The 14,848-nt window shown below is 40.1% G+C and overlaps 1 protein-coding gene across 1 annotated transcript in view; it reads right to left on the reverse strand.

The window, feature by feature from the left end:
* Positions 1-12,923, reverse strand: part of SLC15A2 (solute carrier family 15 member 2) — a 95,491-nt gene extending 82,568 nt beyond the window's left edge. Inside the window, 6 exon segments of the mRNA XM_042445090.1 lie at positions 798-832; positions 834-897; positions 4,762-4,854; positions 6,445-6,586; positions 7,478-7,565; positions 12,759-12,923. Coding sequence (XP_042301024.1) covers positions 798-832; positions 834-897; positions 4,762-4,854; positions 6,445-6,586; positions 7,478-7,565; positions 12,759-12,863 — 527 coding nt within the window. The 5' untranslated portion in view covers positions 12,864-12,923.
* Between the last annotated feature and the right edge of the window lie 1,925 nt (positions 12,924-14,848).

The following is a 14,848-nucleotide window of genomic DNA, read 5'->3' on the forward strand; positions in this document are numbered from 1 at the left end:
ACTGGAAAGGTTCAGGTAGTTCCTCATCTATGTATGGGGAAAGGTGCTGACCATATTTTCAAATCCTTTACCTTTACCCACAGAACAGAACAACCACATAAGAGAAATCAATCCATCCCTCTGGATCCATCAGCAGATTTACCCACTGTAATCCAGCCAAAGAGAAACATACCCAAAGACAGCCAAGTAATTACTCAGTAGGTCAAGGTTGTCAGGAAACCAAATTGCTTTGAAGACTATCATTAACAGGATAATTCTCTTGTAAAAAGGTTAAAAGTGGCTGGAGGGGGAGCTGTGATGTAGACTTTAACTGCACATTTCTGGCACTATGTCCTGCATGAAGCAGTTGCAGGTCAAGTCTACCTTATCCAAAATGCTGGGACCAGAAGTATTTTGGGGTTTGGATTTTTTTGGATTTCAAATACCTGCATTTGCATATAACTACAATAAAGGCATATCTGGATAGGGGACCCAAGTCTAAACACAAAATTTATTTAGTTTCATAAACAATTCATACACTTAGCCAAAAAGTAATTTTATAACAATATTTTAAAATAATTTGGGCATGAAACAAAGTTTGTGAGGCTGGGTGTAATTTTCTGTCCAACAACATCTGGAGGACTACATTATTGCAACCTCTGATATAGGGATTTGTTTGTTTATCCTTTTCTACTACAGATGGGTAAACAATACATCCTCATGTAATTGGTTTGACATTTAAACTACACAAAAACTCTGAAAATATACCAGAATATATTCAGAAGTGATACAGAGAAAAGAAACAAAAAAAATCTTACATTCCCTCTTCAAACTGGTCTCCACCGAATGCTGCCCACACAGGGTTTGATACCTCCCGTTCCAAGAGCAATCAGGGTCAGGCCCGTCATAGAGAGAACCCTTCAAACAGGAATGAAAACCTTAGCACCAGAGAAGGACTGGGAGTTAAGGAAAAAGCAGAGCCCCACAATGACATTGCACATCACAGTACCCTCAAGCATGTCCATGATGAGGGCCATTTGCAGTAGTGCTGGTTCTGTGGTAACCATTTTCGTTGCAAGACACACATGGCTGCTACAGGAGGTAGCCGAGTACAATAATATTCACTGGAAGCTGGTTTGCACGAGCACATTACAGTTCCCAACCAATTGTCTGCAGTGAGGAGAAAAGCTTCAGTAGGTGGCTCCAGCCTGGGGAAGTTTGAATTTTGGCAATTCCCTTCAAAGAGGCATCAGAAGCCTAAGGTTTGCTGAGTGTGTGTGAGCATCAAGATACCATGATAGAAGACTACGGTTGTGTGTTATGGAAAAGACCAACACTGAAAGTGTCATCCCCACACTGTTTCTCTGCAATTTTGTAGGTACCGCTATCATCCTGTGGATCCACCAAAATTCCCTAAGGCGTCCTAGAGGTAGCTGACAAATGCAGGAGTAGGTCAGAAGCACTAGGACAGCCGGTCCTTAGCAGGAGACCCAGTGTTACAATCCACCCACCTATCTCCTCCCAAAGAAAACACACCATTCCATTCTCCTGCTGGCAACAGGGCTGATTTTCTCCTTACTGATTAGGCAGTACTGTAAGGGGCCAAGACCTGATCCAGACCCTGGCTTCTCTTCTGTACAATAATACTAGCACTACTTGAGATAATGTATGGATAGTATAAGAGAGCCAGAATGGTGTAGAAGTTGAGCGTTGGACTGGGTGACTTTGGGTGAGTCACACACATTCTCAGCCCAGAAAACCCCATGATAGTGTTGCTTTAGGGTGCCATAAGTCAAAACAACTTGAAGGCAAACAACAACAACAACAACAACAGTGATAGTGTTCTTTCATCCAGGGAAAAATAATCCAATTTTAATTTAATCCAAGAAAAGAAGGCCCGAGTGTTAAAATCTGGAAAATGTAGCTGTATGCAGATGCTAGTGTGGCTATTCAGGAATTCTGTTACTAGGAAGTTTTTCCCTTGCCACTAGCATCAAGTATGAATGAAGCCTCAGGCGACATCCAGAAAAATCCCATTATACATTCTGGAATGAGAATTTGGAATGTGCTGCCAAAAGAAGGCTGCTTATGTGCTTCTTTAATGAGATTTAGGTAGCATTGCAAATCTTATTTATTTAGGCAAGCTTTTGAGAGCTGAGCTGTTCAAAGTGATTAACTGGGGTTGTCTTTTAAATGGCATTTGGATTCATGTAGTTGCTGCTTTATTTGTATTTTTATTATTTGGGCTTATTTATTTATTACATCTTTAAACCACTGCAAACCGAAAGTTTTCTGGACAGTGCATTATTAAATGAAACTAAGGCCTGTTACAGACAGCCAAAATAAAGCTGCTTCGAGTCACAGTGGACGTATGGTGTTTCAAAGATGCATGCGTCCTAAGAGTTCAGAAGCCATACCAAAGCCACGTTCCAGTCCTTAGGGTTGGAGTGTGGCTTTGGTGCGACTTCTGGACTCTTAGGATGCATGCATCATTGAAACACCATACCTCCACTGTGACTCGAAGCAGCTTTATTTTGGCTGTCTGTAACAGGCCAACGTGACATCCAACAACATCACTGCATAAAATACATTTCTAGTTTAGTCATGATGGCTTCATATGTTTACTACAATAATGTGGACAAGAGGGATATTATTTTTTAAAAATTAAGTCTAGGATACAGACACTGGCAGCACTCCTGAAAGTCAAAGGAGTCATACAGTGATATGTGATGCTGCTATAGTTGAAAAAGAAATGGGAAAATTTGCCAGTGCAGTTTCTATGGCATTTCGAAGAATCTCCCTGGCATCCTCATCCTGCCCCAGCCCCACATTGGCTTACAACTTTCTTTTTTTCCTGTCATGGAAATTTGTATCTATTTTTGTGAATTTTTTTTAAAATGTCCTCTTGTACATTTTTTAAAATAATGTAGATATTTTAACATGTTTTCTCAAACTGACATAACCCATTGACTACCTTTCAAGTTATAAGTAAGAGAGAACTGGTTTCTATAACTATGTTGCATTAAAAAGTCCTAGAACTCACTGAGTTTATTAAGCTCCCACCCAGTTTCTTTGCCTCTGTGGCAAATGCCACGGGGGGGGGGGGGGGGCTCAGAACAACCTGGATCTCAAAGGAAGTTATTTTTTCTGTTGCTAATGGACTTTACATGTTATTGCCTGGATTTTATGGCTTTTTGTTTCTCAGTTCCCATATGGCCAAAGAGGAGTGTGGCCTCTGCCTGCACTGATATCCCTTTCAGGTCATCTTTTGACAACAAAAGCAACATCTTAAGACAAAATGTTGACCTGTGACTCTATCATCATTTTTTCTTCTCTTCCAGTATGATTTGTACCACCTTTACCTGATGAAGAAGCCAGTGGAGCTTCAAAAGCTTGCATGACATATTTTGTACTTTTTAGTTGGCCCAATAAAAGTTTTGCTGTTTTGTGGATTTTGGAATTTGTTGTCTTTTGCTACATGGCCAACACAGATATCCCTGAATATGTCCTCAGATGGTGTGAAGGGAGGGGTTGGGCAAGGTGGGTTGGTACCACCAATCACACTTCAAGGAATGCTGTGAGGGAGAAAGGATACAAAACTGAGGCTTGTCTCTGACGTAAATCAGATAGAGGAAGGCTGTACTAGAGACAAGGCAGTCAGCCAGAGGGGAAGAACTGAATAGGTTTGGGGGAGCTGTGAATGATTAAATTTTTCAAGTTTTAATGTATGATCTAATTGTGTATTAATAAACTTCTACTTGTTTATTCTTTTGTACACCTGTGTCTGGCTATTCCTGTTAGGTTTTGATAGAATGTCTGGTCATACTTACTGTAGTGAGCCCACTGAACAACACACCCACTGGTTAATTTCTGGATCACCTTGAGGCTCAAGAACCTGATCCAGGGAGGGATATGGAGGGACAAATAGGGAAAGGAGATTGACAGGAGTCCATGGTTTGGAACTGCAGGGCCCCCTTGGATAGAGGATTCATCAGATTTTTCCCAGATCACCCTGTATATATGTGCATTTAATACATTGCATTAAATTAGGATGGGCAACCTATAGAACTCCAGGTCTTGTTGAACAGAAGCTTCCATCACATCTGATTTCTGGTCATGATGCTTAGGGCTGATGGGAAGTAGAATCCAACATCTCGAGAGCCACATTTTCCACTGACAAAAATCAGAGGTGAAGGAATTTGATACCATCAGCTCTGAAACTATAATGACAAGGCTGCTGCAATATTTTAGAATGTACTAAAGTATCCTTGCTGGTATACATCTTTCACTTCTGACATTACAAAACACTAAGATTTCTTAAAACAGTGCTTTAGTTTTAGAGGAGTGTGGGTTCAAGCTTGCTTCTCAGGGCTAAACCAAGTCAGCTATATATGGCAGCTATCCATGGGTTTGAGTTTATGGTCTGGCTCTGGAGAGAGGTTCACCTGCTGTTCATTGCCTTCTATGGGTTCAGTCCAGCAAGCAGTGCTGTTGATTCTGAAATTAAACGAGACTATGCAGGAATGAGGTTTGATGCATTGTACCCCAAGAGAGAGACTCAAGACTGGTGAATTTTCTAATGCACATCTCTGGCAGCTTTCAAGACTACAGTGTCCAGACATGGTTGGGAGAAAACATCATTGTGCCAAGAGAACAAAAGGCCTGAAAGAGAGCCACACAGTGCTTCTTGCAAAGTACATCTGAGAAATCCACACATTAATGGAAGTTTTAATTAATAATAATGTTATCGAAACACAGCAGGCCCATTCCTTCATTACTTACACATGAACAACCTGGTTTCCCAAATTCGGTATTGCCCCGACTGACTTGATCACGTGCCCAATAACGTAAACAATGGAGAGATAAATGATTGTTCTGTGGTAGAAGAGAGAAAAAGTGGCAAAACACTATCAGCCAACAGCAGTGTCATGATTTATAATCTGAAAACAGAATGTGTGTCTGTGTTTCCTGATAGGGAAAGGGACAAGCATTTTTCTCTTATCTGGCTTTCCACCAGAACCATAACTCCCTTTTCCTCACCATTCTTCAAAGTATTGGAGAAAAGCTATGGGTGAATCAGTGCTGATGTACACAGCTGGTGCAACTGCAGCTGGTTGTATTTTGTTCCTCTTGTGGGGACCCCCATGGGTCATCCATATCTCTTCTAACCAAAAAAGAAAAGAAAAGAAAAGGTGCTCCACACAAAGCACTGATCATGAGCAATATGCAGAAACAGTGCTTGGTTGCTTGTGTTCCCTATTAACATGTGTGGGTGCAAACCAGAGAAATGTAGGTTAATTTAAAATCCCTTGAAGACAATAATATTGAAGCACGTGAACAAACAGAAACTGTGCAGTTGGGCATCACAGATTTCCATGATGCTACTAGCCAAACTATACCTTTTTTTAAAAAAAAAAAATCATTTCTTTCATTTTGTGAAAATATTTATATTCTGTTCTATATCCAGTCAGGGCTGCATATAACATTAGTGTAAACAATTTTTTAAAAAATTTAAAATTTTAAAACATTAAAAAAATATTTTATAGTTGAGAACATGTTAAACTATCTAACAAATTAAAATAAGTTAAAACCAAGTGTGTGTACACGCTGGATAAAATTCTTAGACCCCACCAAGGCTTTAAACAAACCAGACAGACTAGACAAGTTAGGGTTGGTGTTCACATGTTGTCCCATTCATTTAAGTGGTGTGTCAGATGTGTCCTCTGTAGGGTCAGCAGATTTTCCTTATGATAAGGGATGCCTACTATTTGAGGTTTTTTTGTGGTGCCTTGTCCTCCTTTGCAGTGATGACATCTGGTCATTCTGTGAGTGGAAGGGCAATCCAGCCCATAAACAGCAGGTTTCACCTCAGTTGAGAGGGAAGAAATGAGGGTGAGCTCTCAAATGGAGTGCACCAGCCTTTTGTTTCCCTCAGCGGCCCAGAGCAACCAGATCCTCATCATCTGAAGCACATCCTCCTCTCTTTCCTCTGGTAGCTTCCCTCAGCTTGATAGCTGCCAAGCATGGGAAGTTTCTGGACAGAATGCAAGGCAAGAGAATAGTCCTCTGCACCCTGTCCAGAAGGGATTTACGTACACATATATTGCACTTATGCAATGACCACCACAAATTAAGAGACCTACCTACAAGAATCTAAGCCAACATTTTTAAAAAACATAAACTGTTTTTATCCGTGATGCACATGTCTTAGGGTTGCTCTATTTAAAATTGTTTTAACTGCTTTTAAAATGTCTGGTTTTTATTAATAAACAATTTAATGTATTTTTAATATTTTAAATTATTATTATTTATTGTTTTAAATTTATTTTATTTTAAGCCATCCGGAGATCTTTGAATATAGGGCATGATATCAATATTTTAGATAAATAAATACATGTCAAAATTGATTACAGGGGGAGGAGGAGCCAAAGTCCATATGCTTGAAATAATTCATTTCATTCTTACTTGTATTTTCCCAGCCATGAGTCAGCCATGAACGCCCCAAGGACTGGTGTAAAGTAGCATAAACTTGAGAAGGCATGGTAGACTGAAGTGGAAGTATTCTCATCCCAGTGGAGGAAGTAGAGGAAGTACAAAGTCAGAACAGCTGAAGGAGAAAACACAAGAAAAATAAAATAATGGGTTTCATCCACAGTATATGAGGGCAAGACTTAGTGTATGACAATAGCTGTTGGGAGGTTGCAGATAGCTTACCACCTCGATGCTTTGGGCTTTTATCATCAGCACATTAGAAATAAATGGGGTTCTGCTTTTACTGGTTTGAAAATATAGTGCTGAATGAGTTGCCCTTTTGGAATTGTTGGCTATTATGCTATTGATAAAAGCATACAATCTGCAACAGGGGAAAAGATGGCAACCTAGGATACTGGACTGTAGTCCTTTCTTCCTTCTTTGCTTCTCTCCCCTGTTCTCCCAGTCATTCTGTATGGAGTGCTGAAAGAGTTCTAGATCTGCTTCTCTTCCTGTTCCCTCTTCCAAGGGAAATAACAGGGGGAACTGAGGTGCTATGTTTGCAAGCCTTCAGTCTATCTGTATATCTGAGGGTGCATCCACACAGTAGAAATAATGCCATCTGACACCATGTTAAGTTCTTTTGCTCCATGCTATGGAATCCTGGGATTTATCATTTTCCAAGGTCTTTAGTCTTCTCTGCCAGAGAATGCTGGTGTCTCACAAAACTACAAATCCCAGGATTCTGTAGGATGTACTCATGGCAGTTAAAATAGTGTCAAATTGCATTATTTCCACAGTGCAGATGTTCTCAAAGACAGGTGAGCTATTTTTAATGCCGTGACTCAAGATCTGTAGGCAAGGAATCGGGCATGGAGTAATTTCAAGTAATTCCTACCTCAAGTAATTCCCCCTCCCCACTCTCACCTCTGCTGCCCTCAGTCTGTCACAAGACAAAACAAATTGCAAAGGGAGCCAAATATTCTGTAGAAAAACCAAGGAGGAATCTTGAAAGATACACACACACCTTTCATGCCATAGTAGGAGAAGCGTTCACAAAATTCATTCACCACAATGAAGGCGATGCTGAGAGGGTAATTGGTACCACATACTTTCTAAAGAAGCAGAGCAGAAAGAGGCAGTGTCACTTTTTTAAAGCATTCTTGGATCATGTGTACAGTTGGCATTATGACACACACAGAACCATAAATCCCAGAAACAAAGATACATACCTCTATTGCAAAATGGGAGAGACAGCTATCCCTGGAGAAGGCATTCAAGGAGAACCAAAAGCTTACAATAAATAAAGACTTATCTCAAATACTGATGATCAACTCAGTGAACTGATGTCAAATGCACTCTGTGTGTGTGTGTGTGTGTGTGTGTGTGTGTGCATGTGTTTTTCCTTCTGGATACCATTTTCTACCTACAGCAGAAATAAGTGTGAGTGGAATTGTACACCACACAACAGTTTTGAAACAGTAAGTGTCAGTGAGCATCCATGGTAATGTATTAAAGAAGAGCTGAAGATTTGTCTCATGAGGAGATGCATGACCCCCTTAGTAAAAATTGAGGGGAAACTATTGTTAAAATTAAAAGGGGGGGATGTTATGTGTCCCTCAGAGGGGATCTACCAGATGAGGGTGAACATCAGTAGATTTCTATAAAATTCTTTTTGTTTTACTGACTTACCAGTTCCCATCAAGAACCAAATCTCAACATGTGTGCACCTCAGCCATCTACTAGTTGACAGAGAGTGCCGTGAAAGCAGGAGAGGAAAAAATTGAAAGGGAAAAGGAACATAATCATGTCAGTGTGGGTAGGATCACCAGATAACAAATAAAAAAAGATTACTACATGCCCAAAAGCAAACTGATAGTAATGTTGCTTTCAGAGACAAGCCCTTACTTTTGTCCTCAATTTCTGCAAGGCTTCCCTATACAACAAGGAAACAATGCTAGCTGGCACTTTTGCCAGAATGCTGTTGCATCATTTTTGTGCTGTTATCCCAGGATATAAAGGAGAAGCATAACCTACTGAGAACCACAAACATATGTTAAATAGCAAAAACAATACATTCAGTGTTGCTGACATGAGTCTGACAGCAAATAGCTGTTTAGGTGCACATCAGGCACCACTCTGCAAAGCTGAAGGCTGTAATTATGCACCACAAATTTGAAACCAGTAATTAGTGTTGCATTTCTTTAATGTATACTTTAATGATCCTTGACAGGAAAACATTCCTGAAGATGCACTGATTCACCCATTACAGCAGGGTAGGCAAATTCAGGCGGCCAGGGGGCCAAATGTTCAATTTCCACATCAATTGTGACTTTTGTAGAAACTTTGCAAAAACACATATATTTTCATGGGTATTTCTCCTAATATGCACATTTTTGTATTTCAGGTTTTCCTAATATCCATATTTTAGAAATATATTTTCCTATTAAAATGCATTTGTGTATGCTTTTTGGAGTGGAAACATGTATCAAAAATGTAGGAAAGTGTGGATGTCAAAGTACTAATTGTCTTTTCTTTTGTATACTGAATTGGGAAGTCCAAATTAGGGAAGTTCACATTCAGGTGTAAACAAAATGAATATTTTTCCCATGACAATTGTCTATACTGTCCCTAATGTTTAAATTAACATCCACTGGGAGAGGCTAAAATCAGGTGCAATGGCCCCAATTCCTCATACACATGTTCGTAGAACATGGGCAAATAACACTTTATGTTCTTTTATCAAGAACATTCAAATATGTGGCATGGGCTACAATGTTGTTAAACACTTAGATGAATCTATAGTGGACCCTCCCTGTTTGTTGGGGTTAGGAACACAGGACTCCCATGAAAGTTGAAAAAACATAAATTAAAAAAACACATAGGCCTGGAAGGTCTGATGCTGGTAGGTGATACACACTTCTAATAACCCGCAATGTGTGCTTTAAACTGTGAGTGTGTTGTGTGCCTTCAAGTCATTTCCGACTTCTGGCAACCCTAAAATGAACCTATCACAGGGTTTTCTTGGCAAGTTTCTTTAGAGGGGGTTTGTCATTGCCATCCTTGGAGGCTGAGAGAGTGTGACTGGCCCAAAGTCACCCAGTGGGTTTTCATGAGCAAGTGGGTATTTGAACTCTGTTCTGCAGAGTCATAATCCAATGCTCAAACCACTACACTAAACTGGTTTTCATGGTTTAAACCAGCTCTTCATTATCTCTGTTTATTAATTGATAATAGTAACTACTCAAGGTCCTGATGAGTCAATGGTATTATCTTCCTCATTTTCTCTCTACATGTAGTGGGGAAGAAAGACTGCGTCTTCTCGTTTTATCCATCTGGCATACCTGAGCTTTGATATGATATCTGTATATGGTGCAGTGAATGGGCTAAGTAAACGTGCAAAAAATCCAGGAATGTGGGCACAAAGTATATAGATGATGTCAAAACTGTATGAAGGAATTCAAACACTTCTCAAGTGTAAATGCATTAGATTTTAACCATTACAAACAATTATGTTCTTTCCAAATGAGAACAATTTTTCAAATGTCACCCGCACATGTAGACATGTAATGGGACAGGTATGCGAGATGGATGCTATGGGAAGTTGTAATTTCACTTCTTTACTACATATTGTATAAGAAAAAGTTTGGAAGGGGAAAAAGGACCACCCAGTCACGTCCAAGACAAAAATGATATGCAAGGAAAACAAAACTTTAAAAGCCTTGTTACAGTGTTGCCATTTTTAGTCCATAGTCTCCTTCAAAAGGCCATGGATATGGGAAACAGTACATAAATTTTACGAGTCATTTTTGGAGATAATTCTACCATGGACCTATGAAATTGCACAGACGGCAAAGCTAATGTATTCCTTCATTAGGTCCTGAATCTGGACAAATGACAAACTTGCATAGAGTGAAACGGTTTCATCTGATCAAGTTTTAAACAAGAGAGTTTTTCTGGGTGATAATTTTTTTCTTGTACTCCTTGTGTTTTCTCACTTGTTGCACAGGGCATCATCTCTCAGGGTAAAGCATGACTTGTAGGATTATTTTTCATGCCATAATGTTCAAGCCATAACGTTTTCTCTCTAAGAATGGAAAGTTCTTTCCCCAGCCCCAACAAATATCTCCTTGCCATATCCCAAGGGAAGTGTGGAACTTGATAAAGGACACCTGTTTGCACAGTACTGCAGATGATGACAAATAGAGCTAGAACCACTCCTTGTCTGCATAATAATTTGCTTAGAATCCTGTGCCTTCTGGGTTTGTTTTTTTTTTAAAAGAGAGATTTTGTTCAAAAAGGGATTTTTAAAAAATAAGGTATTAATTTACTATTTAATAGTTACTAAAATTGTTGTCAATGCTATTAAAAGTTAGCTTGGAAGCTTGTTGTTGTTTGCCTTCAAGTCATTTCTGACTAATGGCAATCCTAAAGCAAGATTTAGGATCATGGGGTTTTCTTGGCAGGATTAGTTCAGAGGACGTTTGCCATTGCCTTCTCCTGAGGCTGAGAGTATGTGATATGTCCAAGGTCACCCAGTGAGTTTTATGGCCAAGATGGGAATCAAGCCCTGGTCTCCAGAGTCGTAGTCCAACACTCAAAGCACGCTGGATCATAGTGTGCAAGCTAAGCGATTTCAAACACTCATTAAGCCCACAGATATTTTAGATGAAAGCAACAGGCTGATCCATGGACTGAGGGTGTGTGTGCCTTCAAATCACCTGTTGATTTATGGTGACCCCATGAACTTCATAGAGTTTTCTTAGGGAAGCAATACTCAGAGATGATTTTGCCAGTTCTTTCCTCTGAAACACAGCGTACAGCGCCTGGTATTTTTTGGTGGTCTTCCATCCATTTACTAACCAGGGCCAATCCATTTTAGCACATAGTAACCAGACTCTCTCCCTTTCCAGGACCTGTTCTACGTTTCAACATTCTGTACAGGAAGAATTTCAAAATACCCTCCACTTTGAGCATGACTAAGAAGTATGAATTAATATTTATATTAGTGGGTTTTTTTATTTTGTTTTTATTTTGTAATGACCTACATTTTTCTTGAATGTCCTACATTTTGCAGTGCCTTGTCCCCCTTTGCAGTTATGACATCTGATCATCCTGGCTTAGCATCCAAGATCAAATGGGATCTGATAAAAAGCAATGAATGCCAGCAGAGTATTCCCTGCACCTTGCCTCTTTTTGAACCATTTGTCTTGTGCAATTGTATTTATTCATCTATTTTATCTTGCTCTTTGAGGGACACATAATTCCCTATCTGGAGCTTGACACCCTTGATTTCCTTTCTTTGCAAGTAGTGAATTCTCTATCACAGTAGGTCTTCCAGGCCATAGCATAGTGAGGGGACCACATCAATAGCAGGTTTGGGGTATTGTGAAAGTACAGCAGACTTCAGCAATTAATTGGTTAGTATTATATTTTTACTGCCAGGGAGGGGAAGAATTTTTTCTAAAATGTTGTGCCTATATGCTAAAATATCTTGGCTGGCTTCAGGTATTATATGACTTTGGCCAGATATACATTTTTTTCACTTTTGGAGCAACCTGTAAATGAACCTCCTATCAATATAATGGATAAACTAATAAGTATGTTATATATTGTAATAGTAAGTCACCTTCTTGATGAAGGACCAGGGCTGGCACCAATGTGTAACACAAAATATTGCAACCCAAAGTTTGCTTTAGCAACCTGCCGCAGGGCTGGGTAGAAGATAGATCAGGATGTCCAGCTGGAATTCTGGGAGATTTGGAGTAGCTCACCAAGATTTCTGACTTCCAATAATTTGACCATAGAAATAATCCCTTCACCCATCACCCCCAAGAAATTAGGCTGCTGAAACAAAGCAAGACAAGAGGGAACTGGGAATGGATCATGGCATAAGTTTGCAGTTGAAAATGTATTGCTTTGTAGCTGAATTTGGAAGTGTTTCAAATACACCAAGCAAAGGTGAATGCTAGCTGCATCCACCCCCAGTATCTACTGTTCCTCCTTACTTCAAAAAGAAAACATTCTTGGAAGTGAATTTTCCAGACAGAAGACAAGAACTACCATGGCAACTCCCAAAGAAAGCTTTGGTTCAAATTTTTCCCCTTCTCTTGCCTGAGCTGCCTTTTTAGTCGATTAAACGGATGAGTGAGACAGCAGTTCATTCTGAACTTCTAATGCTAATACTAACCCTAGGCAAGGGACGGAGTTTGTCTGAGGCCAAAACACAACAGGGAGAGAGAGAACAGCCATGGCATTTGAGAATTTTTCCAGGGAAGTTAAAAAGAAGCATAGCACCAAATACTTACCGAGGATTTTTTCACAGGAGGGCAAATTCCTCTGGGAGGATTATCTCCTGCAGAAATAGAAGTGAATAGAGTTTCCTTAGATTCTCTTTTCTGTAAGAGGTCCATCCTGCTCTTTTTTTCCTTTTTCTTTTTTCCCTTTTGGTTAAGTTGCCTCACATAACTCTTTGCTGTTGTGGTGAGTTGTCTGGGAAGACTTCCAACAGTGTGGCTTGGAGTTTAGTTTAGATTTTAAGTTAACCCTGATTGTGCACGTTTCTGCCACACTGAGGCAGGGAGGACACTGTTACTAGGAAGGAGGAGAGCAATATTAAATTGGATACAGCAGTCATTCAGACAGAAAGGTCAGAGCCAGGGCTGTCCTCCACAGTGATTGTAATCTGGGCTGCCCAGTTTCTACTCCTGTGGCACACTTCAGGTACTCCAAAAAAAGTACTCAAAAGGTTGAGTCAAACAAAATACACACAGAATGATAATCCCTGTTCCAAATGTTATAATTAGGGGCAAGGCTGGTGGCTGAGGGCCATCTCTGCTATAATAGTAGGTTTATTCAGCAGGAACCACAGGCATCCATTCCTGCGTACTTGAAACTACCTGCCTCGAGCAAAATGATGCACTGAGGGCACAAAGCAAATGAGCTCCATGTGGTTTGCTGCTGCTCCTTCACTATTTACGTGCTTGCCCATAAAGAGCTCTTGTATTTCACTAATAAACTGTTTTCCAATAATCCTGTCAAAGAAAGTGCATGACACAATCATGACAAATGCACACATGCAGTAAATCATTATGACGTTCCCCACGTTTCTCAAAGCCTTTTTGAATGAATAGGTGGTGATCAATATACTCACCTATGCCAATGCTTCTTAAGCTATCTAATGTGGGGGATCAGCAGGATAATTTCCTCAGTGTGCCCTAGACCAGCCTCCTACTGTGTCTTTCTTTCCTGGAAAGTAACTGACAGACAATAGGTAGCCAAGTGGTGCCAGTCCATGGATTGCCCTTTGACCATCCCTACTAGTACAGGTTTAAATGAGTCTTCTCATATATTCCTCAGCAGAGATAAGCATAGGGGTTTGTTTCATGTTCGGTTTTGTTTTGTTTTTTGCATCTTGCTTGTGTTTTGTGTGATGCTTTAGACAGAGCTGTTTATTGTAGCTTGTCATGCTGAGAGTGCATCACTACCATAGGCAAGTCTACGCTTACCACAAACTCTGGGTGGGCCACAGGTTTTCCGGAATCACAGCAACTCTGGGCTTATCTACATTATTATTACAAACACTGAGGCAAATTGTGGCAAATCTAGCTAAAGTGGCCACATGTTTCCTCATTCCAAGATTGCCTCATTGCAGAATGGCAGCCCACAAGCCAGTTTCCTTAAATCATTGTCAGCCACACATCCATGGCTGCTCCATTTTATTTACTTTTTTCTCTGTCCACCTAGCATGCAAACAGATGTATTTCCACTTTTTTTTGTCATACTCCCATTAGGTGGTCTGGTACAGACAGGAACCCTGACAAAGTGTTTTTTTTTCTGCTAAGTTAATCGGAAGTCCACAGATACAAGTATAAATAGCAGCCAAACAGATATACTGATATTCTGCTATGTACACAAATGCAGCACCCTTTAAAAATAGTGAATGAGCCACTCAAACTTCTCACTTCTTGAGAATTGTTACTTCCTGGCAGAAAGAATCATGTGACTGGCGTTCCCTGTCTATCCCGCCTACCTGACACAAGAGGGAGAAATCATAACAATGTAACACAAAGAAGAGAAATATTTGGGCTTTTCTCTTCCTAGTTTGGTCTTGATGTATGACATCTGTGCCAGAATGTTCTCCATATATTTGTTGCTACCTGGTTCTAGTCAAATAATATTAACTATATACAGGCATCACAGCTACCTCTACCCATGGAGAGGTGGCATCCAGCAGTAGCTAAGCATACAGTCTGACAGCCAAGAAGTCCTTAGTCCAGATTGGAGAATCATCGAGAAATTCATTACTTGGCCTTAAGTGATCCTTGTCTTTCGAGCCTCAGATCACCTGTCAGGCTTGTGGTAAAGGTCTCTGGAAATGGTGGACATGAACTCTCTT

Source organism: Sceloporus undulatus, chromosome 1, assembly GCF_019175285.1.
Source record: "Sceloporus undulatus isolate JIND9_A2432 ecotype Alabama chromosome 1, SceUnd_v1.1, whole genome shotgun sequence".
Classification (NCBI taxonomy): Eukaryota; Metazoa; Chordata; class Lepidosauria; order Squamata; family Phrynosomatidae; genus Sceloporus; species Sceloporus undulatus.